Source organism: Jaculus jaculus, chromosome 5 (assembly GCF_020740685.1).
Source record: "Jaculus jaculus isolate mJacJac1 chromosome 5, mJacJac1.mat.Y.cur, whole genome shotgun sequence".
NCBI lineage: Eukaryota > Metazoa > Chordata > Mammalia > Rodentia > Dipodidae > Jaculus > Jaculus jaculus.
In genome coordinates this window covers 164,999,875-165,023,263 of record NC_059106.1, presented here as the reverse complement: position 1 = coordinate 165,023,263, position 23,389 = coordinate 164,999,875, and the positions used below count along the sequence as shown (strand labels likewise).

Below are 23,389 nucleotides of genomic sequence, written 5' to 3'. Positions count from 1 at the left end.
AACAACTCCAAACCAGGCAAGTAGGAAGTATTATTTATTTAAAGAAGTAAGTATGTCTTATTTTCCGCTTCAATGGTACATATCTTAGATAGGTGAACCCCATAAGTATAAAAATAAAATTATGTTAGAAAACTCTGGTTGTGTAGGGACCACACATGTCCACAACTATGGAGCCACATCTAAAGCAAAAGAAATGACTCTACTCCAGAGCGCATTTTAATCACTGCATAAGTTGAAATCAATTCTGTACACTGGATGGGGAGGGAAATTCCAGAAGAAAATATGAAATAATTTTGAGCATTTTCAGAAATACAAATTATAATTAAGAATCATGTGTGAACATATGAAAAACTGAGATATATGCAAAGCACATTCTGCAAAACACTCTTTTTTTTTTTTTGCCTCCTTTTAGAATTGTGTACATGGTTAGGTGCTTTTCTATCAGAACCAGAACTTTATCTGTGGAATAGCACAGGTGTCAGCCCCTTCCAATGACAGGACGAGAGGACTTGAGTGGTCCGTTGGAAGCCTGAATGTGGGTATTTTAACCATTTTTGTTTATTTACTTATTTATTAGAGACAGTAAGAACCAGAGTGAGCAAGCATGGGTGCACCACTGAGGACAAACTCCAGACACATGTACCCCCCCCCCCAGTGCATCTGGCATTATGTGGGTACCGCGCAACAGAACTTGGGTTGACAGGACTTGCAAGCAAGTGCCTCCAACCACTGAACCATCTCCTCCACCCAGAAGTGAGCATTTTACACTTTAAGAATATTTTAACAGTGCAGCCGAACAGAAACAGTAAGAGATGCATCACATTTGCAGATAACAAGAGTTCAGCTTTTTACCAGCACATGAGAGATCGCACTCTCTCTGTGTGTGCTTCCCTGGACTGGCTTTTCAGTCCTCACCGATTAGAGCACGTGACACTGCGCCCACAGTTTGGAAACCCGGGGGGAGGGGAACAGATCTTTCTACTCCTTGCAACAAAGAACAGAATTCCCTACGATATTGTTAAATTGCTTTTTCTTCTTTTCAGTGCTAAGGCTTGACCCCAGAGCCTTTACAATGCCATGCAAGCACTCTGCCGTGGAGCTGTACGCGCAGCCCAAGAGTTTTATTTCTTGTGATTCTTTCTGCTGGTCAGCAGACCCTTCATCAGTCGATCGTTTCTTTGATCTTGAAAGGGGACCATCTTCTACCATTCTCTGAACATTTCATTCAGCGGCCTTCCACTTAGCAACATGAAGCTCCTGTGTGGTTGCCCTCACACAGGTAGGGTGTAGCTGGCTTACTTACCTGAGGAGTTCCTGCCATGTTTGCCCACAGAAAGCACCCCACGGAATACAGTCAGCTCTGCCCTTTAGGGACACTCCCCCCCCCCCCGCCCTTAATTCTGATCTGTGCACTGTTGTGAGTAGAAACACATCTAACCTCTACCCTCCTGCAAGAAGACCCTGTGGAAACAGCAGGTCAGGCCACACAGGGGACCTGACGGAAAATCCATCCCTTATAATGATGTAGCACATGGTTCTAAATACATATCGGTTACACGGGCTACTGGGACAGTTGTGGGTGGCGCACCTCGTGTGTTACAGCTCAGGCGGTCCCCAGCTGATTTTACACAAACAATTCTCCATTTGTAAGGGCAGCTGCCTGTCTCTCCTTCTCAACATTGCAGTGACTTCCAGGTTTAGCAGCACCGTACCCTTTCCTGCATCCCAACAGGCTAAGTGGAAATAACTACAGTCACGTGATCCTGGTGTCCAAAAATGTGCAAAATTTACAGGACATAATTTAATTTGGGAACACTGGACATCTGGATATAACATATGGTAAGAAACTCCAAGGAGGCTCATGGGTAGAGGAGAAAACACGGCACTTTTTGGTTGTCACTGTGAGTTCTCATGACACCATAATGAAGGCCAGTCACTAATGAGCTTTGCAGACACTTGGGAGTCCCCAGGAAGCTTGGCTTGGCTCTCTAAACCTTCATCCACTGAGACACTCCCTGACACAGAGAGCTTTCTCAGTCTAATGCTGTGCGCTGTTTACATAAGGCTTGGTCCTGCCTGGCAGCTCAGACATCTCTAGCTTTCTTAGAGTGGGTCTCTTTTAATGGTCCATGACCAACAATCAAAACTGAAAACTTCCCAAATTGCAGGCTGTTCTGTGCAGGCGGTTGTCTGTGCTGTCCTGGGACGTTCCCAGCTGCCCAAATCTTGGTAGAATGGTAGACTGAAGGATGTGCCCTCTCTCCTGGCTCCTGGTTCCTTTAATTTCTCAGAGTCTAGAATGTACCAAGTCCCAGTAGTTCTCGACTCTGTTGCTGGAATAAACCAGTCCTGCCTTGGCTTGGGCAATGCACAGGCTACGGCCCACATATTCTCACTCTGTCAGTGCTGACTCAGATGGATGCACGACTCCACTTTGAAATTTCTTGAAGCCCTGAGGCTTGTAGCCGTGTAAAATAAATCATGTCTCTCATAGACTTGAGTGAGTTTGAGGGTAAAAGGAATCTGAGGATGCCTGGAATCAAAGCACATTTTTCAAAGCAGTTAATCCTGCTTATTCTGGGAGCATATTTTAAATACACACACACACACACACACACACACACACACACACACACACACATATTTTAAACTACCTACTCTCAAATTGTATTGCTAGTGGGAAAACTGCTGTAAGTTCAAGTCAAAATTTCTTAAATTCCGTAAGAGATGTACACACTACTTTTGGTTATGTGCAGTTTTTCTGGCATGAAGAAAAAAATCTATGAGCTCTTGGCAAACCTCACAGTTTTCCATTGGCAGTGTTTGGTTGTTTTTCCTTTTAAAAAAACGTCTTTGCGGTGATTCTTTTCCTGTGAACGCTTTTGTAATCGATTCTAATAAGCTTGTGCAAGGGACAACATGCCGGGATGCCCCCAGACTACTCAGTGTCCACTAAAAAGGATAAAGTCAGTGACATTCAACCATTCTTGGCTGTAGAACAGGCTGCTGGGAGGTTGTTGTGTCTCAGGACAGGGAATGGTTAGGAGGCCAGAACTTGGGACTCAACCCTGAGAAGCTGTTTATCGAGGTGGGGCCATGGTGAAAGACATCTTAGCAAATACCTTTTCTTGATTAAATCATTAAGTAATCACTCTCCAAGTCCTTAAATGAGAGAATGGAATCCCACAATCCAAAAGCTCTCAGTCAGGAGCTCTGTGGGAGCCTTTCTGCTGTCTTGCTGTAAAATTACTTCCATGTGTCTGATGAATTACTCACCCCAATTTCATCTCCAACTAAGATGTCTGGGTTTCAGGAAGAAGTCGATAAAGTCCTACCAAAATGCTCAGAAAGGAGTTGTGTCCAGGAAAAGCATTTCTTGTGGTCACGTGCAGGGCATCTGCCTCTTGGAGGTCAGGCACTTGTTTCTGGTCCCGAAGAGACAGAAGAAAGCGCACAGTGTGTCCTGTGCCAGGAGATCTGGCGCCAATCACTGGTGGCTCTTTTAAATTCTCGAGGAGGGGTGCCCAGTGTGGCAAATGCCTTTAGTCCCAGTACCCAAGAAGCTGCAGTGGGAAGACAGCCGTGAGTTTGAGGCCTGCCTGGGCTACAGTGAGACCCTACCTCAAAAACAAAACAAACAAACAGAATTCCCAGGGGTAAATAAAAAAGCATCTCATCTCTTCCTCGTTTTCTAAATAAATACTTTTAGTGACTTGAAGACAGGATTTCACTTCACATGTTTAAATCATTTGCCAAGATGAGGCGCACCGGGTCATTTCACCTAAGCTCGCTCACAGACAGGCACCGTCACTCGTGGGGGCTGACAAGGCTGAAGACACCGCAGTCGCGTCTTTCAGGCACTGGGAGTCTTCTGCATCTTCCAGTATGTTCCACGGTGTTCAAGGCAACATGACACCCTCAAAGGGAGGCTGCTGTTCAAAACGAGCGTCTTTGAAGGTCTGGCCAGGGCAAGTTTCAACTTACAGCGCCCGAGGAGGCGTGTGTCATTACTGGACTCCAGCTCCAACGCTCAGGGGCAGTGGCTGCTGGGAAGAGGTCCCAAATTCAGCGGTCCATTTCATCTGGGGATTTAAGCTAGGCTTTTGTGATTTGAATATTCCCACGAAGGTGCCACATCCAATGGCATCTGGATACAAAGGCAGAGACGATTTGACATGAAATAGAGTGTGTCACAAACTTCCTCCTGCTGCCCACCCTAGAAACCTGGCTTGCTGTGGGGCTGTATTAGGAGAACCGTGCCTGCTGATTCCCCACCCCAGAATCCCAACCCAAGAAAAGGAAGCTGAATGCACGTGTAAGAGAGATCAGCAGCTGAACTTTTAGTCTCCTCCTTCCATTTCCAGGGCTCAGATCCCTCTCAGCACAGGGCCAAGTACAGTCTGGAGAGCTTCACTTCCAGACACACGGGTCACCGAACAGGAATCAGTAGAGAGGTGCCCAGGGTTGTGAAGCGAATTTTCCAACCCCGAAATGCACATCGGAATTAGGGGTTCTCAAGCGAGTGCAGGCCAGACCCATGGGTGGGCATTTGAGAACAGATCTCCTCTCCCCTTCCGGGCGCTCTTCCTTCTGCAGCGGAGCGGGGCTCTTCTCCCAGGAGAATCACACGGACGCTTCCTCTGGCTGCTGGGGAATCTTCAAGTTCACCATGACATGCTTGCGTGGCTTCTGCATGTCACTGGCATGGTTGTGTATTTCTCAGTGTGGAGGTGACTGGGTGAGCAGAGCAGACAGCTGAGACTCCCGCAAGAAGCCTGTTGTGAACGATAGAGGCAGCCCTACTTGCCGGGTGGGAGGCGAGGGTGTGGGGAAGGTGCTTAGCACCGCCTGAGGAGTGTTATTTTATATCCGATCCGCCCTGACAGCGATGCGAAGTGAACATTGAGTTTGGCACACCAGCAGGAGAGAAGGGCGTTTGGCTCTGTGTCTTCCTCCTAATTAGATCAGATCATACAAGGCTGGCTGCTTGGAGTTAAAGGCTGCCATTTTCCTTTGGCAAAGGCCCCCAAACAATAGAAAATAAGGATACTACTGGATACCTTTGCACCAAAGATCTAATACCCCAGAGGGAGGGAACTGAATGGGTCAACTGCTAGGCAGGCTGAGCTGAGTCTGAAGGCACTGGATGTTCTGTGAGAGAAAACATGTGGTTTCAAAGGATACAAAATATGGAAATGACTCCAAATCATGCATCTTCCTTCCCCGGCAGCTGGTCAGGAGCATGGGCATCTGGCCACTTCTCTGTTTCCCAGGGTGATAATTACCAACTTACTTCCAGAGAAGGTTTGGAAAAAGAAACAATTACGCTAGTGAAAGAGAATTTATTTTCCTCATTAAGACATGATTAATTAACGAAGTAAGAGTAAGCATATGTGACCATGACCAGCTCAGCGACAGGACTTGAGGGGGAGGTGGGTGATACGCAGCTAAGCACCTGTTTGTCTCACCTCAGGGGTGAGGGTGATGGCGATGGCCAGGATCCGGCTGCCTGGTTCCCACCTGTGCCCAGAACCATGGCCAAGTCACTAAGGAGGTAGAGTTTTTACCTTTATGCTGACAATACCACAGGAGTATTGGTCCCAGAGGCGGTTTGTTTCCCAATCTATCTCACTGGGCAAAAGGCATTCCTGTGGCAAGAGAGGCTGGCCAGGGCTGGCGGGGCGGGGCGGGGCGTGCGGGTTCTGTATGAGGATTCTGGCTCCATGCAGAGCCAGAGACCCACCCAAAGGCCTGTAGTGCTTTCTGGTTTGGATAAAGGCAGAATGGTTCCACACCAAGCCCACAGCCTCTCCTGCTGCTGGCATATCACAAGCCTTCGCAGACCACTGTGGCTCAGGCTAGGGCCTGGGCACCAAATGCCCTTCCATGGGATTAGCACTCAAAGCTTCTTGTAGCCAAAGGGGGTGGGGAGTAACTATACCCACTCATTTTTCCACAGGTCAGAGAGAGGAGGTAACTAGCTGTGTGGCTTGCCTATTTTTGCTTTTGTTTGCTTTTTTTTTTTTTCTTTTGGTGGCCCACCTGGCCACCTCTGCTGTGACCAGTCCCATAAAGCCTGAAGCCCACTTCATTGGTTTACAGTGAGGTGTTTTTATTATTTCCCTCGGAAGTAGGAAAGAAGAACTGAAGCTCCGAAATCAAGACTAATCAAGACGTAGTGAATCTGGAAGCAGAGCCAAGATTTCTGAGTAAACGCCAGAGGAAGAAGACTGACCCAGTCCCAGGCCAGTCACCCTGCTGGTGTTCCTCCTGGAAGAGCTGAGTTCAAGGTCACTGGGGTCCAGGGAAGCTCTTCATTTCCAGCGATGCCTGACTAGCGAGGACTCGTCATTAACGACCTCAGGGTCCCGGGCGGAGTGGTGACAGCGCAGGGGGAACAACAGCAAGAGAATCAGAACAAGGAGGATGGCTCCGCACACGCTCATCAGGGCATAGGAGACAATCCACAAGATGGGCTCGTCCAGAGCCTGCGCTGGGACGCAGTTGCTGGCTATGTCTTCTGTGGAGAAGGGTCCAGAAATTTCAGACACTGGTGCACCTGCAATCTCTGAGAAGACAGAAGGGGACACACCACAGCTGTAGGATAGGCAGTCCCCTCAGGTAGTGGGTTCAGAGAGCCCTTGGCTGACTACACTCAGGTCCCCAGTGGCTCAGTCATCAAGTGTGCACTCAGGGACATCTCGGGGGCAGCTTGTCTTCAGGAATCAAGGATCTCCATCCAGCCAGGGTGATGTTCAGCTGGGGAGATGGCTCAATTGGATAAAGCACTTGCTGTGCAAGTGTGAAGACCTGAGTGAGTTCAGATCCTCAGAACTCGTGTAAAGTGGGACACAGAAGCACCTTGCCTGTAATCCCAGTCCATATAAGGGAGGCTGAGACAGGAGAACCCTTGGAAGCTCTGGGGCCAGCTAGCCTGGTGTACCCAATAGCAAACAAGAGACCCTGTTGTAAACAAGATGGAAGGTGAGGACCGATGCCCTAGGTCGTCCTCTGACCTCCATACATGTGCACACACACACACATGCAAAGATTAAAACAAATGACAGTGTGTTCTGATGACCTTCCTGGTGGAGGGGGCTGATCCTTGGGAGCATTGGTACCTCTTGGATAAAGGTACAATACCAGGGCTTGGAGGTGCCAGCTGGGCTGGTGCTTCCTCAGGGATGAAGATGAAGGAGGAACAGCATGTCCTGCAGAAAGCTCAGAGGAAACTGCCAGGTTGGGTGGGGATGGGGGTTTCTTTGTAAAGCCAAAGTGATCTCCTGTGTTACTCTGAGTCTCCCATAGCCCTGTGTCCCTATGAGCCCGATCCACACTTTGCTTTTGTTTTTATTTTGGCTTTTTAGTTTTTCTTGAGCCATAACCCAGGCTGGTCTGGATCTCTATGTTGCTCTCAAACTTGTGGCAATCCTCCTGCCTCAGCTTCCTGAGTACTGGGATTATAGGTGAGCCCCATGCTCAGCCTAGTAAATATACTCTTTGTATGCATATGTGTGTAATGTGTGCATGTCTACATGTGAGCACATGTGCAAGTATATGTGGATGTGTGTGCATAGAGGCCAGAGGTTGACATTGTATTCTTTGTCAGTTGCTCTCCAGTTTATTTTTTGGACACAGGGGTTCTCACTAAACCTGGAGCTCACTGATTTGGCTAGACTGGTTGGCCAGTGAGCCCCTGGGGTCTTCCTGTTTCTACCTTCTCAGGGTTGGGATGGCTCTGAATTACTTCCAGGTTGGGCTGGGTCTTCAGGTCAGGAATCTGCTCTGACCTTTGCAGATGTACCTCACTGACAGTGAGGTTACGTATGACAAACCTGTCAGACGTTGAGAATATGCTAAGTTAAAATGCATCAGGCATGCATAACCTAGCAGACACCAGGGCTCAGCAACACATTCACCAATGCAATGGTTAGCCTTGATTGTCAACTATATTACTTCTGACAGGAATAGTGTACCCCAGTGAACTGCTTGCAACTATCTGAACATCTCGCCAAGTATAAAACCTTAAGAGCAAAAAGAAAGTCATAAAGTCCACACGTTTTCACTGGTACAATACTCCTAGTAGAATATTCTAGATCAATTATAGAGCAGTAGCAGTCTAATAGCAGAAGAAACATGTTTTGAAGAGCACAAGGAACGTTAGCCATGAAAGATGATAATATGGGCCATAAAACAGGTTTCAATTAAAGGACACATTTTGTGCAAACTGCACTTGTGGATCACAGTAAAATTAAATTATATGCAAACAGAATATGATGTTGAAAACCTCTAAACAACCAACACATTTCTAAAATCATAAAACTCCTGAGGAAAACTCAGGAAGAAATCTTTATACTCTTGAATTGGGCAAAATGTTTCTTCGTCACTACAGCAGGAAGCACAACCCACAAATCCACAATGGGTGAATTGGACCAACAAAATTCTCCTTTTTGAAAGACCACATTAGGAGACTAAATGAATGGGAGAAAATATTTGCAAGTCATATTTCTGTGAAAGGACTTGCATCCTAAATATGTAGACCCCTGAACAGTTAATAATGGCAAAAAAGTAAACTGAATAATATGAAAATAGCAAGAAAGTTGAAAGAGAAAATACTCACACATCATAGGACTTATGGGTGAGCACATGCATATGCATTCATGATTATTAGTCAACAGGGAAATGCCATGCCAATTAGAATCATGGTGAGATACGTCAATTGGCCATCACAGTTTCATGACCACATCAAATGCATGTGAGGCTCTGTTGATACCAGGACTCTCACATGTTGCTGGTGGGAATGTAAACTGATGAGCTGAGCTTTGAAAAGCAGCCAGCCAGTTTCTTAGGAAGAAGACTTCTTTCCTGATTTATGCAGAAGTGAAAATATACAATAAGGCTTTACATACTCCAGACAGTCTCTGGTCCTGGTCCCTGACTGACTTATGATAGTTAGACTTAACAATTTTCAACTTTCAACTGCCTAATGGTGTAAAATCAATGTAGACATTCAGAAAAAAACAAACTTCAAATTTTGAGCTTCTTCTTTTTTTTGGCTAGCCATACGTAGTATGACATTCTCTCTCTCTCTCTCTCTCTCTCTCTTTAGCTCCCTCTCCCTCTGTCTCTTCCTCCCACCAGCTGGCCTGGAACAGTATCCTCCTGTCTCAGGCTCCTGAGTGTTGGGGCTCTAGGTACCCACCACCATACCTGGTGTGATACTCTCTCTTTTTAAAAGTTGTTTTTAAGAGATAATATTTTTATTTATTTATCTGAGAGGGAGAGGGAAGGAGTGAGGGAGAGAGAGACAGGGAGAAGAATGGATGCACCACCAGAGCCCGAGAGAGAGAATGGGTGCACCCGAGCCTACAGCCACTACAAACGAACTGCAGACACATGCACCACCTTGTGCATCTAGCTTATGTGGATCCTGGGTTATTGAACCTGGGTTCTTCGGCTTGGAAGGCAAATACCTTAATTGCTAAACCATCTCTCCAGCCTGATACTCTCTTTTGATAGAAGCATTGGCCACAATCAGACATGGTGGTCACAGTGAGACATGAGATCACATGGCCAGCAGCTGACACTGCAGCTATTTGTCACTAAGCTATGACATCAGCTAGGCTATGCAAGTAGATGCCTTTCTAGCAAAGCATATTTTCAATGTTTGATGGGTTTCTTGGGACATAACTTCGTTGTCAGTGAGCAGAACTTCTGCAAAGGTCAGAGCATTTTCCTAGCAGTGGGGAAAAAATAAAAAGACCCATTTGAACCTACAAGCAACCCAAAAGTTTGCCTGCAGGTGAGAGGAAGGTTAGGGTTAGCCTACGTGGACAAGCTCAGTAACAGAAAGATGGAACTCCTGCCACAGACTTCCATACTGACATGTCTCAGAATATTTGTGCCCAGTGAAAGAAGCCAGGCAGAAAGGAACGCGAGTGTGATTCCATTTATATAGAGTTTTAACCGGTCACGGTGATCCACAGTGATGGAAGGCAGGTGGGTGGTTGCCAGGGGAGGGGTGGGAAGCAGGGGCACAATGCAGGGGCACGCATACCACCAGGTCCATGATGATAGCTTCCAGCTTGCATATGTATGTGAAAATTATTTAACTGTACCTTTCAGCATGGGCTGCTTTATTTTATACCAATTATGCCCCCAGAAAGTGTTCTTAAGAAAAAAAAAAAAGAATAAGGTGGAGGAAAAAATAGATATCCCATATGATCTAGAAATTCCACTTTCTGGGTCTACTTCCAAAGAAAATGAGATCAGCATGCCAAATAGACATTTGAGCTCCTATGCCTCTTGCAGGACTGCTCACAGCAGCTCCGATATGGAGTCAGACTCGATGGCCATAACAGATGAAGGAACAGAGAGAACATGGTAAAGTAAATGCGCCTGGACATCCTGATAAGACTTAGGCTTCTCTCATAGCCCTGTGACCTTGGGCCAGTTGCCTAGAAACTCCTTATATGGTATCATCCAGCAGCCTTCACACATCCTATCCCGTGACCCGTACCCTATACCTCTTCCCGCCACTACATTGATCACCTGACTCTCTCCCTACGTGGTGGAATGAACGTCTCTATATGCCATCTAGCCATCAGAAAGCAACCTTTGAACCCACCAATCCCCTTAGGACCCTCTTCCCACTCTCTCTCAACTGCTTATAAAAACCCAGTCCCCTGAGGCTGGAGCCTCAGCTCGGCATAAACCAGGTGCTGTGCTGCGCCCCTAGAATCCCAGCACTCAGGAGGTAGAGGCGGGAGGATCAGAAGTTCAAGGCGAACCCTTAGCTCCATCGTGAGCTCCAGGTCAGCCTAGGCAAAATGAGACTGTGGTGGTTTGGATGTAAAGTGTTCTTAATTCCTAGTTGGTGCTGTTCAGAAAGGTTGTGGAACCTGTAGGGGGAGGCCAGCTTCAGGAAGTGAGCCACTGGGGGCGGGTCTTGAGGTTTCCTGGTCCAGCAGTTGCTTACTGTTGGCTGTCATGACTTCCCCCCAGCTGATGTGATGCTGTGAGACTGTGTTCCTGCTTCTGGCACACTTTCCCTGCCGGGATGAATGGACCGTACCCTCTGGTATTATTAGCTGAGATAAACTCTTCCCTTCCCTAAGCTGCTTTTGGTTAGTTATTTTTGTCCCAGCAATGAGAAAGAGGCTTTATATAGTCTTGTCTCAACAACAACAACAATGATAAAAACAAAACAAACAAAAATCCACCTAGAGCAGGAGGAAATTTTCTGGAAACGTCAATCAACTGGGCTGTCTGCAAATTTGTTACACGCTAAGAATGCCACAAAGCCGACCTGCACCTGTTCCTTTGGATTTTCACATAACGGGCTATTAAATGCAGCAGGGAGGGGAGGGGGAGCCGGGGCAGACTGTGGCTTCAGATCCCGGCCCCAGTGTTAAGAGCCATGTGATCTGGGCTTAACAGTCCACCCAGTGATCTTAGCTTCTTTGACCTTCAGTTTTCTCATCTGTACGCTGGGGACGTAACAGCCCCGATCAGTCACAATCTCGCTGGAAGAACAGCCTCGGTAGTAAGTAGATGCTAAATGGAGAACGCAAAGCCCTGGGTATATGGTATCTACCGAGTCACAAAGCCACTATGTCGCTATTTTAATTCTTTCATCAATGCTTTGAGTTAAAACTATTATTCTGTGTTTTCTCTGTTTTGCTCCCGCAAAGATGAGAACCTGGGTAATAATGAGTGCCTGGAAAAGACATTATGTTGGTAAGGATAATTATTACAAAACGAAGTGAGCTGCCTCCGCCCGGAGTTGATTTGGGACTAAGGTGCTCTCCGCACAGATATGGTTTACTTGGAAGAATATTCTGGAGTTATGGGGTCTGGACCAGTTTTCTTAGCCATAAGTGTGAAAAGCTGAGCATCCAGGGCCTCTATGGTTTTCATCTGTAAAATGCAGAACCAGCACTGCCTGGCCCCTGGCTCTGGCTCTGGGGTCCCCTGGCTCTGGGGTCCCTGGCTCTGGCATCTTCCGGTTGTGTTCTGGGTGGATCAGCAGAGCCCTAGATCTGAGACAGTCCTCCACAGCTAACCCCTATTTTTAAACATGAGCTATGCCAGATGATCCACTTTCAACCCGCAGCAAGAAAAACTCTGCGAATGACTGCCATCATCCACAACGCGCTTCAAGTTGTATAAGTTGAAATCTATACGGTTCTCGGGTGCTAAATGTCTCAGTCTATAAAAAGAAATGGGTGGTATTTCAAAGCCATGGTGGTACAAAGACTGCAGAGAGCTTTCAACTTAACAGTATTATTATACTGTTATATCATTCTATCATAATTACATAATATACATTACATAATATAATTATAGAATATTAATTACAGCATTCGTTACTTTGTTGCAGACACTTGTTCCAGCAGCGCGGAGGAGGCAGCTGCGTGGGAACCCAGCTTCAGGGACACGCTGAAGACCCAGGAGGGCCAGCTTCCACCCTCTCCCCCTGCCCCCAGCCTCTGCTCCTCTGCCTGGTTCTGCTGGAGGCCAGCAGGCGAGGTGGGGAGGGGCCGGGGCCCGGGTAAGACAAGTGAAGAAGTTTTCGGTAACTCCCCTCACCTTGGCATCACCACACTGGTACACCCCGTGGAAGTCGACACTGTGGGTCATGGAATTCTAATGAAGGGGTTCTCACTCCAATCCTCATCCAACCCTTGTCATGAAGCCCAGTCCTGTACACAAAGAGCTGTCTGACTCACATATATTACTTTAGAGCCAGGCTGGAGAGATGGCTGAGTGGTTAAGGTGATTGTCTGCCAAGAGTATAATGACGCTGGTTCAATTCCCAGTGCCCATGTGAAGCCAGATGCACAAAGTGGCACATGCATCTAAAGTTTGTTTGCAGTGGCTAGAGGCCCTAGCAAACCCATTCTCTCTCTCTCTCTCCCCTTGCGGAAAAAAAGAACCCCAAAACCAAAACTTATCATAGAGTCAGTAAAAGGCACTGGGTTTGTCGCCATCAATTTGGTGGGTACTGTTATGAAACTTCCTCTTATCGTAACATAGACATGACACTGTGTGTGTGTGTGTGTGCATGTGTGTGTGGTGTATGCACATGTTTACGTACATCCTGTCCTATGTACATTCAAGTGGAGGCCAGAGGACAGGGCTGGGTGTCCACCTCTATTTCTCTTCCCTTTTATTTCCTTGAGATGGAGTCTCTTGCTAAATGTGGAGCCCCCCCACCCTTATGGTTAGGGGAAGGGATGCCATGAGCGACATGAGCCGAGGGTGGGCATCATCTCCTGGCCAACATCAGGTGGACAACAACAGCAGGAGAGTGTGCCAAATGCTGATGGGGGAGGTGGGCTGTAACACCCATAAGCCCACCCCCAACAATACATCACCTCCAGGAGGCTCCAATTCCCAAACTGCCACCAGCTGGGGACCCAGCATTCAGGACACATGACTTTATGGGGGACACCTAGTTCAAATCTCCTGTCTCCATCCAGTCCCACTCAGCACTGGGGTGTGGTGTGAGCAACCATGCCTGGCTTTTTACTCAAGGGCCGAGTGTCAAACCTGGGTCCTTATGTTTCTGTAGCCAGCACCCTTACCCACAGAGCCATCACCTCAGCCCAATCTTCACTTGTTATTTATTTATTTTTAGGTCTTGTGAATTGAACCCAGGGCCACGGCATGTTCAGTATATGATATATCACTGAGATGCACCATGGGCTTTTATTTTTATTTTTACTTTATTTTTTGGTTTTTGAGGTAGGGTCTCACTCCAGTTCAGGCTGACCTGAAATTCACTATGTACTCTCAGGGTGGCCTCCAACTCACGGTGATCCTCCTACCTCTGCCTCCAGAATACTGGGACTAAAGGCATGTGCCACCACTCCCAGCTGGCATTTTTTAAAAAGAGACAGGGTTTTGCAGTGTTATGTAAGCTGACCCTGACCCACTGGGCTCAATTGGTGCTCTTGCCTCATCTTCTCAAGTAGTAGGGACCATATGTATGAACCAGTGTGCTCAGAGCCCTCTTGGATTTTAATTTTTTTTGGTTCATTTTTATGTATTTATTTGAGAGTGACAGAGAGAGATACAGGCAGATAGAGAGACAGAGAGAGAATGGCCGCGCCAGGGCTTCCAGCCACTGCAAACGAACTCCAGACGTGTGCGCCCCCTTGTGCATCTGGCTAACGTGGGTCCTGGAGAATTGAGCCTTGAACCAGGGTCCTTAGGCTTCACAGGCAAGCGCTTAACCGCTAAGCCATCTCTCCAGTCCCCCTCTTGAATTTTAGATATGTGGCTAAACCCAGAAGTGCCGTCCCCTGGCCCAAAGTATGCACGTGGGCTGGAGTCTCGATGCTCAGGTGGGGTGTGGGCATTTAGTAGGTGGGAGCATGGAGTATAGCTGTTTCCTCCGCATTTTTTATTTCTTTGTTTTCAAGGTAGGGGTCTCTCTCACCTGGAATTCACTATGTAGTCTCAGGGTAGCCTCAAACCCACAGCGAGTGCTGGGATTAAAGGTGTGCGCCACCACACCTGGCTTGTTTCCTCCAAGTTTGATATGAGCAGTCTTATCATGGAGCGCAGTGTTTATGGTGACCTGCAGGTAACCTTGTGCCACAGGCATGACCACAAAATAAGAATAACACGGCAGACTGGTAGATCTACAACAATGGGCTGAGAATATTTCCTCGGGGAGGGAGAAGCAAGGCTCAAGACCTTCACAAGACCCTCCCCCCACGCGTCAGCTTTCGGCCCAGTGATACGTAATCTTAGAAATGCTAAAGTATGTAAGAGTAAAACATAAGTGAGGTTGGGACCTTTTAGTGCCATTGCTGTCCCTCAGCTGTCCCTGTAAGGAACGCCAATGTGGTGGCTTGATTCAGGGGTCCCCCATAAACTTATGTTCCGAATGTTAGGTTCCCAGCTGATGGAGACTTGGGGATTAACCCCTCCTTGGAGGGAGTGCATTGTTGGGAGCGGGCTCATGGACATTAGAGCCAGTTTCAACCCCTTGCCAGTATTTGGCACATCCTCCTGTTGCTATTGTCCATCCGATGTTGGCCAGGGGGTGATGGCCACCCTTTGCTCTTGCTGTCATTCTCCCCTGCCATTGTGGAGCTCCCCCTCAGGTCTGTAAGCTAAAATAAACCTCCGTTTATGCTTTCTGCCAGCAATGCGAACCTGACTGCAACAACCAACAAACTCCTTTATTTGCCAAGCTCTACTTGATAGAATCTTTCTTGGGTCTGTCTGATCCCTTTCCACTTTGGGTTACTACACACTTCTTTTACAATGCTCCAGGAAAATCACGTGGCAGGAGGCTTGACCTTAACTATCAAGGAAGTGGGGCCCAGAGGCAAGTTGCCTGTGAAGGTCATTCCCACTGGTGAAGGGGTCAGGGAGGCTCCCGGAGAAGCCGGGGAGCCCGTGGTCTGGGGAGGGGCGACTGACTGAGAAGGGGAGGAAGGGGTCTCCTGCGAGAATCGGAGCCTTCAAGCTCCCACCTTCATCAAGCGTGGCTGCACCATAAATTCACACAATCAGGTGTGGGGGTGCGGAAGGCTCTGTGGCAGGGAACCCTTCCGAAGACACCCTGTGCTCCCCACCAGGGGAAAGCACGCCCGCGCAAGGTGAGATCGCCACAGACCACTGCAAAGCAAATGAGCAGAAGAGTCCTTTGAGAGAGAAAAGTTAGTCTGTCAGTCCGTCAGTTTGCTCAGAAATAAGGCCAAGTCTTCATCAATGGGAGAACAGCAACAGAACCCGGCCACAGTCAGCACTGTGCAGAGACGACAGCTCACTGAGATGCCAACGTTTTGTTGTGCTTTCAATGTGAGGTGTGTGGGCCTCAGGATGGACACAGCAGTGAAGAGACTGAGTGTATTCCTGGGAGGAAAGACACTTCTTGGCAAAGACTTGTTTTTTGCTGGGTGTGGTGGCGCACGCCTTTAATCCCAGCACTCAGGAGGCAGAGGTAGGAGGATCGCCATGAGTTCGAGGCCACCCTGAGACTCCATAGTCAATTCCAGGTCAGCCTTGGCTAGAGTGAGACCCTACCTCGAAAAACCAAAACAACAACAACAAAGATTTGTTTTCTGCCCAGGCTAATTGAAAATAAACACCCCTCCCCACTCCATCAAAACTGGCCTTCAGCAAAACGGCCAAGGAAAACATTTGGAACAGCTGGGGAAATCGGAATATGGCAGGTACTACATGAGATTGAATGAAGACTCGTAGTTCTTTCTTTGTGTTTGGGGTTTGTGTGTGAGGGGTGTGTGGATACGTGAAATATTGGTGATTATAAAACATGCCAATGGTATTATGGATAAGTAGGAAAATGACTTTATTTTTAAGAAGCATATGAAAATATTTATGGGCGAAATCTTGTGATTTCCACAACTTATTTGCGAATCATTCAATAAAAAAATTATACAAATGTATGCACATATATTGGCATATGGGAAATGTTAAAATTATTGAATGTAGGTGGTTGATACATCATTGTATTATTTCTTAGCCAAACCAGTTTAATTCAAAAAAGCTTAACAAGTCAGGCATGGGGTCCCTTACTGTAATCCCAGATCCTGGGAGGCTGAGAAAAGAGGTTTGCAAGTTCAAGGGCAGCCTGGGCCACATAGTGAATTCAAGACTATTCCAGACTGCAGAGTGAGACTCTATTTCAAACAAAAACAAAATTCACAAAGGAAAATAACATGTAAATGGGCTGGAGAGATGGTTTAGCGGTTAAGTGCTTGCCTGTGAAGCCTAAGGACCCCGGTTCGAGGCTTGGTTCCCCAGGTCCCACGTTAGCCAGATGCACAAGGGGGCGCACGCGTCTGGAGTTCATTTGCAGAGGCTGGAAGCCCTGGCGCGCCCATTCTCTCTCTCTCCCTCTATCTGTCTTTCTCTCTGTGACTGTCGCTCTCAAATAAATTTTAAAAAATATTTAAAACAAAACAAAACAAAACAGAAAAAACATGTAAGAGAAGTGCAGGAAGCTCTGTAGATAGAAAAATGGGTGAACCAGCCCTGGAAGGATGAGCCATGAGACAGAAAGTCACAAATTTAATATCTGGAATTTGGTAAACAGCTGGTTGGGGAATTTCAAATTTGCAAACAACAGGGAGACTATTTGTTAAATTTCTCCATAGAAACAACAGGCAGTCCCTGTGGAGGGACAGTCTAATGTGTGCGTCTCATGCCAGGTAACATCACATCACATACAAAAAGAAAATCACATTGAGAAGAACCTGAATATATCAAAAATACTTTTGGGGAGTTGGGGACTGGCTCAGTGGATAAGGCATGTGTTATACACGTCTGAGGGTATAAATGCTGGGTGGGCATGGCAATCACTTGCCACTTCCGTGCTTGGGAGGTGGAGCTGCGGACCCCAGGAAAACTAGCTAGGTAGACCCGCTGAATTGCTGGGCTCTGGGTTCAAGAGAGACTTTGCCTCAGTAAGTAAGGTGGAGAGCAATTGAGGAAGATACCATTGTCAATCTCTGTCCTTCACACGCACATGCAGCACACATGCACACACACGCACGCATATTCACACACGCGCGCACACGCACACACATGCACACAAGAGAAAATGTCTTTAGCGAGGAAGGCTACTTTTCATGCAACAATAAGTGCAAGAGCCGCAAGGTGAAAGAGTGAACTAGTTAAATACATAAAAATAAGCATTTTGATATTAAAAGGCATCAGGAATTGCTTTAAAAATTATAACTGACATAAGCATTATAGGGCTCTTAAGAATTTGTCTTTCAGAGATGTTTATAAAGAAAACCTTTCATCAGCAAAAGAAAATGGCTGTGCAATGTCCCATGGGATGGAATGTCAGCCATTTGCTTATCTGTGTTCCTTTGATGGATTTTTGGATTGTTTATACTTTGATGACAATGGCAGCTTACATGTTTATGTAATTGTCAAGAGATGGATGGATTACTTTAGATTTTTATGAATTGAGCTGCTGTGAACTTCTGGCCACGGCCCTGGGTAGGCTTACGTACTCATTTTTCCTGTTTGTACACCTAGGAGAGGACTTGCAAGTACATGGGTACAGGGGAATTTAACCTGGGTCCTTAGGCTTCGTAGGCAAGTGCCTCAACTGCTGAGCCATCTCTTTATTCCCTTATGATGATTTAAGAAAGTTTACAGTTGTATGTTAGGCCACATTCATAGCTATCTTGGGTCACCTGAGGCCTGCGGGCCTCAGGATGGACACACCAATGAAGATACCGAGTGTATTCCTGAAAGACTCTTCTTGCAAAGATTTGTTTTCTTCCCATGCTAATCTAAAATAAATGCCCCTCTCCACTCTACTGAAAACTGGCCTTCAATAAAACAGCCAAGGAAAACATTTGGAACAGCTGGGAGAAATCAGAATATGGCAGGTATTACATGAGATTGAATGAAGACTCGTAGTTCTTTCTTTGTGTATGGGGTCTGTGTGTGAGGGGTGTGAAATATTGTAAGGGGTGTGAATATGTGAAATATTGGGGATTGTAAAAAGTACCAAAGGTATTATGGGTAAGTAGGATAATGACTTTATTTTTAAGAAGCATATGAAAATATTTATGGGTGAAATGTTATGACTTTAGCAACTTATTTGCAAATCGTTCAATAAAATTATACAAATATATGCACATATGTTGGCATATGGGAAATGTTAAAGTTATTGAATGTAGGTGGTTGACATATCATTGTATTATTTTTGTGCATTTGTGTAGGTGTGTGTAAGTGTGGGAGCATGGGTGCCGGTGCCCGTGTATACGTGAGTGCATGTACACACACGTATGTATGAGCATGTGGAGGTCGGAGGACAACTTAAGGTGTCATCCTGTGAGACAAGGTCTGTCATTGGTCTGGAGCTCACCAAGGAGGCTACAAGTGCCTGGCGTTAACCCGCACATAAGAAATATGCCGCGAAAATGGGATTTCCACAAGTAGCAGAATGACACTAAACCACTAACTCTCACCCCAGACAAAATCAACTCCAAATGGATCAAAAACCTTAATGCGAGGCCTGAAACTCTGAAACTGTTAGTAGAAACAAAGCACCAGGAAAACCCATCAAGATGTGGGAGTTGCAATTCCAAGTACAATTCCAGTTGCCTCAGGAAGTGAGATCAACAATTGATAAAGGGGGCCGCATGAAAATAAAACGCTTATGTGACGCTGAGGAAGAGGCAACCTGCAAGATGGGAGAAACTCTTTGCCATCTAAACCTATGGTACAGGATTACTACATAGAAAATACAAAGAGCAACAACAAAAATACAACTAAATAATACCAAAACAAATTGCTGACAAAAACTTGATTATAGCACCAATCAGAGAGTTCTCAAAAGAAGCAATACAAATGACCAATAAACATCTTACAAAGTATTCAACATCCTTAGCCATCAGAGAAATGCAAGTCCGCCTTGTCAGAATGGCTGGCTATAAATGCTGGCAAGGTATGGGGAAAGAGGAGCCCCTGTTATTCACTCTTGGTGGTAGTGTAAACTGATGCAGCCACTGTGGAAAACAGTGTCTGTGTGTGTGTGTGGGGGGGGGGGGTTCTCTGGATGTTGACTCAGCTCTACCGCTCGTGGGCATCTTCCCAGATGTGTGGACAAGCTCCCACAGGGGTACTTACTCATCAGGGCTGAGGGTTGTCCTTTACCCAATGGCCAGGACATGGAATCAGCCCGGATGTCCATCAACTGAGGAACATGCTAATATATACAGTGGAATTTTAATCAGCCATAGAGAAAAATGCAGTTATGAAATGTGTTGGAAAATGGATGAAACTGGAAAACGCTACACTGAGTAAGGTAATGGGTCTAGAAAGACAAACATCACATATTCTTTCCCATGGATTCTAGCTTGGAGATATATATATATGTATACATACACACACATGCACATACATACATACACATACATACATATACATACATACATATATATACATACATATATACCCACATACATACATATACATACATGTATATATATGTGTGTGTGTATGTGTGTGTTGTCATGAGTGTACTGACAAAATAGGCTAGAAAGGAGCCCGTGAGGGAAAAATGAGGTTTCGAGAGGTGGGCAGGAAAGGTATCAGATCTTGATATGAAAGTCAAAGGGGGGATGCTAGGAGAATACACATATTAGTGTCAGGATTAAGAGTAATTCTAGGGCTGTAGAGATGGCTTAGTGGTTAAGGCACTTGCCTGCAAAGCCAAAGGACCCAGGTTCAATTCCCCAGGACCCATGTAAGCCAGATGTATGAAGTAGTTCATGTGTCTGGAGTTCTTTTGCCATGGCTGGAGGCCCTGACATGGCCCATTTTCTCTCTCTCTCTCAAACAAACAAATAAATAAATAATATTAAAAATCTTAAGAAAGACTAGTTCTGAACAAAAGAATAATTCTGAGGAGGAATATCAGCTATACTGTTTTATTTGTAGGACAAACTGGTGATTTTTGCATTTTAATTTAATTTGCTAGGCAAGGGCCCTACAACTGAGCTATCTCTCAGCACTTTTTGTTCATCTTTCGTTTTTGTGTTTAAATTTTTTTTTTGAGGTAGGGTTTCACTATAGCCCAGGCTGGCCTGGAATTCACAGTGATCCTCCTACCTTGGTTTTCTGAGTGTTGGGATTAAGAGCATGTGCCACCATACCTGGCTTGTGTTTCAATTTCTCTCTCTCTCTCTTTCTCTCTCTTTCTCTCTCTCTCGATCTGTCTTTTTTTTGGAGGGGGGCATAGGGTCTCACTCTAGTCCAGGCTGATCTGGAATTTACTTTGTAATCCCAGGCTGGCCTCAAACTCACAATGATCCTCCTACCTCTGCCTCCCGAGTGCCTGGATTAAAGGTGTGCGCCACCACGCCTGGCTTATGTTTCAATTTTTAAGACAGAGTTTCACTAAGTTGTCCAGGTTGTTCTTGAACTTGCTTTATAGCCTAGACAAGACTTTAAAAAATATCTCACTTACTGACAAATTTTAATATATGCATAAAATGTACTTTGATCATATTTATCCCATTACTTTTTTTTTTGCCCCCATCTCCTTCCTGCTGAATACTTGCTTATTCACAACTAGTTCCATTTCTACTTTGATGTCTTTTTTAAAATTAATGCAATTAGAGGCTGGAGAGTTGGCTTAGTGGTTAAGCGCTTGCCTGTGAAGCCTAAGGACCCCCGATTGAGGCTCGATTCCCCAGAACCCACGTTAGCCAGATGCACAAGGGGGTGCACGCATCTGGAGTTCGTTTGCAGTGGCTGGATGCTCTGGCACACCCATTCTCCCCCCCCCCCCCAACTGCCTCTTTCTCTCTCTGTCACTCTCAAATAAATAAATAAAAACAAACAAAAGAATAATGCAATTAGGGTTCCTTGCATGAGCACGGGTGAGCACAGGCCACTGTATGAACAAGTTTTAATGGTTGAACCTGCCATTCTGTGGAGCTACACTGTGTGCGTCCTTGGTCCTCTGTATCTGTGGGGACTGCATCTGCATATTCAAGCAACCTTGGATGAAAACTACTTGTAAAAAGAGAAAACTGTCTGTACTGAACACAGCGAGGTTTTGTGTCACCATTATTTCCTGAGCAATACAATAGAGGAGCAGCTCGTATAGACCTGTACGGCGTTGCAGGTTATGAGGCAGCCAGAGACGATCTCGTGCATGCGGCTGCATGAAAATAGCCGATGTGCACACACCGCTGTAGCATTTGGGTTTCTGTGAGGGGGCTCAGAACCTAGGGAATGACTGAATGATTTTCTATAGTTTAAATGAAAACTTAAAAAGAAAAGTGGGGGGGGGGGAGGTCTCTGTTCTATTTATTCCAGGCTCACAGAGCACCAGCTGGCTCCTGGAACAGTCGCCCCGAGGAAAGCTATCACTCTAACAGCTCAACAACTTGCTCTGCAGAGGAGACTGCGTATCAGAGTATCGTCTCGCAGTTGGTGAAATCAAATGCTTAAGTACATTTGTTTAAAGCTGCAACAAAAGATGGATAAAAAGCATGTAACAAGAATCCAGAGAGAAATGAGTCCAACCCCATTGCCTTGCTGGAGTGATATCCAACCATGCCCAACGACAAGCTGGAGCAGAGAATACACTGCTAGGATGCTCCCGGTGGGATCAAGTGGACAGTGACGGCTGCTGCCATGGGAACATTTAAGGAGATCTAAGGTCACCAAGGCACAAAGAGTGTGGGCAAAGTCCCTTTACTGCACAGAGTCCCTTGGTTAAGAAGTCACGTATTCATGGATGGAAAACACTATGTCATTTCAGGCCACAAAATCCCAATCATGCTACAGAGAAAGGTCTCAGCAACCCCTGACAGGCTGGGAGAGTTCAGGCATACACGAATGGTAAACATCTGCTCACGGCAAAGCTAAAAGCACGGCAAGTCTGAAGGCCCCAAGTCCACTCTGTTAGACCAAGCCAAAGAAGTGTGTGTTAATTTTTAAGAATTTTATATGTTATAGCCACATATAATATATGTTTTTGGGGTTGGGTAATTTTCTTGTGTGTATACATGTATGCTCATGACAACCTCAGATGTGATTCCTCAGGACTGCTGTCCACCTTTTTTTTTTTTTTTTTTTTTTTTCGAGGTAGGGTTTCACTCTAGCTCAGGCTGACCTGGAATTTACTGTGTAATTTTAGGTGGCCTCAAACTCACAGTGATCCTCCTACCTCTGCCTCCCAAGTGCTGGAATTAAAGGCGTGCGTTACCACATCTGACTTCCACCACCCCCCTTTTTTTAAAAAATAGTTTTGTTGTTGTTGTTGTTTCTACTGACTTGGAGCTTACCAAGTAGAGTAGACTGGCTGGGCTGGTGAGTCCTGGAGACCTGCCTGTCTCAGCCTTCCTAGAGTTAACTTTGCAAGTGCATACCTCCAATGCCTGCCTGCTTTCCCTCCCCACCTCCCTTCCTTTCTCCCCTTCTCTCTCTCTCCACTTGTCCCCAGCAACGTGATCGTGTGATGGTTTCTTCTTCATGCCAGTGTGGCTGGCTAGTCACAAGCGCCTAGTCCTTCCCTGGGAGCAGGTGTTCCGGGAACAGCAGTAACCCTGGGTACTTGGCCCGCAGAGGGGCTTACCCAGCCCAGCAGCTTTCTTGTGAAGCCCAGGCCTCCAGCTGGACCCTGAGGCTGTCACTACTGAGGCTCCTCACAGCACCCCTCCCAACGTGTTCTGTGGGAGAAACGGCTCCCTGGTGTATTACTTGAGATTTTGAAAAAATAGCACTATTTCAATTGCACTTCTTAGTCCATGATGACGATTCCTTCAGGGGAGAACCATACACAGCTCATCACGCTTTCTCTTCTCTATTCATCTGGCTTTAACTATCAAAAATTTGTAACTCATGGGCTGGAAATACAGTTCAG

General features: G+C 46.2%; 2 protein-coding genes across 3 annotated transcripts in view; one reads left to right on the top strand and one right to left on the bottom strand.

Annotated features, from left to right (window-relative positions):
* Positions 1-12,480, top strand: part of LOC101612049 (interferon-induced GTP-binding protein Mx2-like) — a 51,598-nt gene extending 39,118 nt beyond the window's left edge. Inside the window, exon 14 of one of the 2 annotated variants that reach the window (XM_045150479.1) lies at positions 12,383-12,480. In XM_045150479.1, the coding sequence (XP_045006414.1) occupies positions 12,383-12,445 (63 nt within the window). In that variant the 3' untranslated portion in view covers positions 12,446-12,480. The remainder of the gene's footprint in view (positions 1-12,382) is intronic. The other variant, XR_006637221.1, reaches the window with a different exon arrangement.
* Bace2 (beta-secretase 2) overlaps positions 22-23,389 on the bottom strand; it is a 103,696-nt gene continuing 80,328 nt past the window's right edge. The window contains exon 9 of the mRNA XM_004654492.3: positions 22-6,568. Within this exon, the coding sequence (XP_004654549.1) occupies positions 6,315-6,568 (254 nt within the window). The 3' untranslated portion in view covers positions 22-6,314. The remainder of the gene's footprint in view (positions 6,569-23,389) is intronic.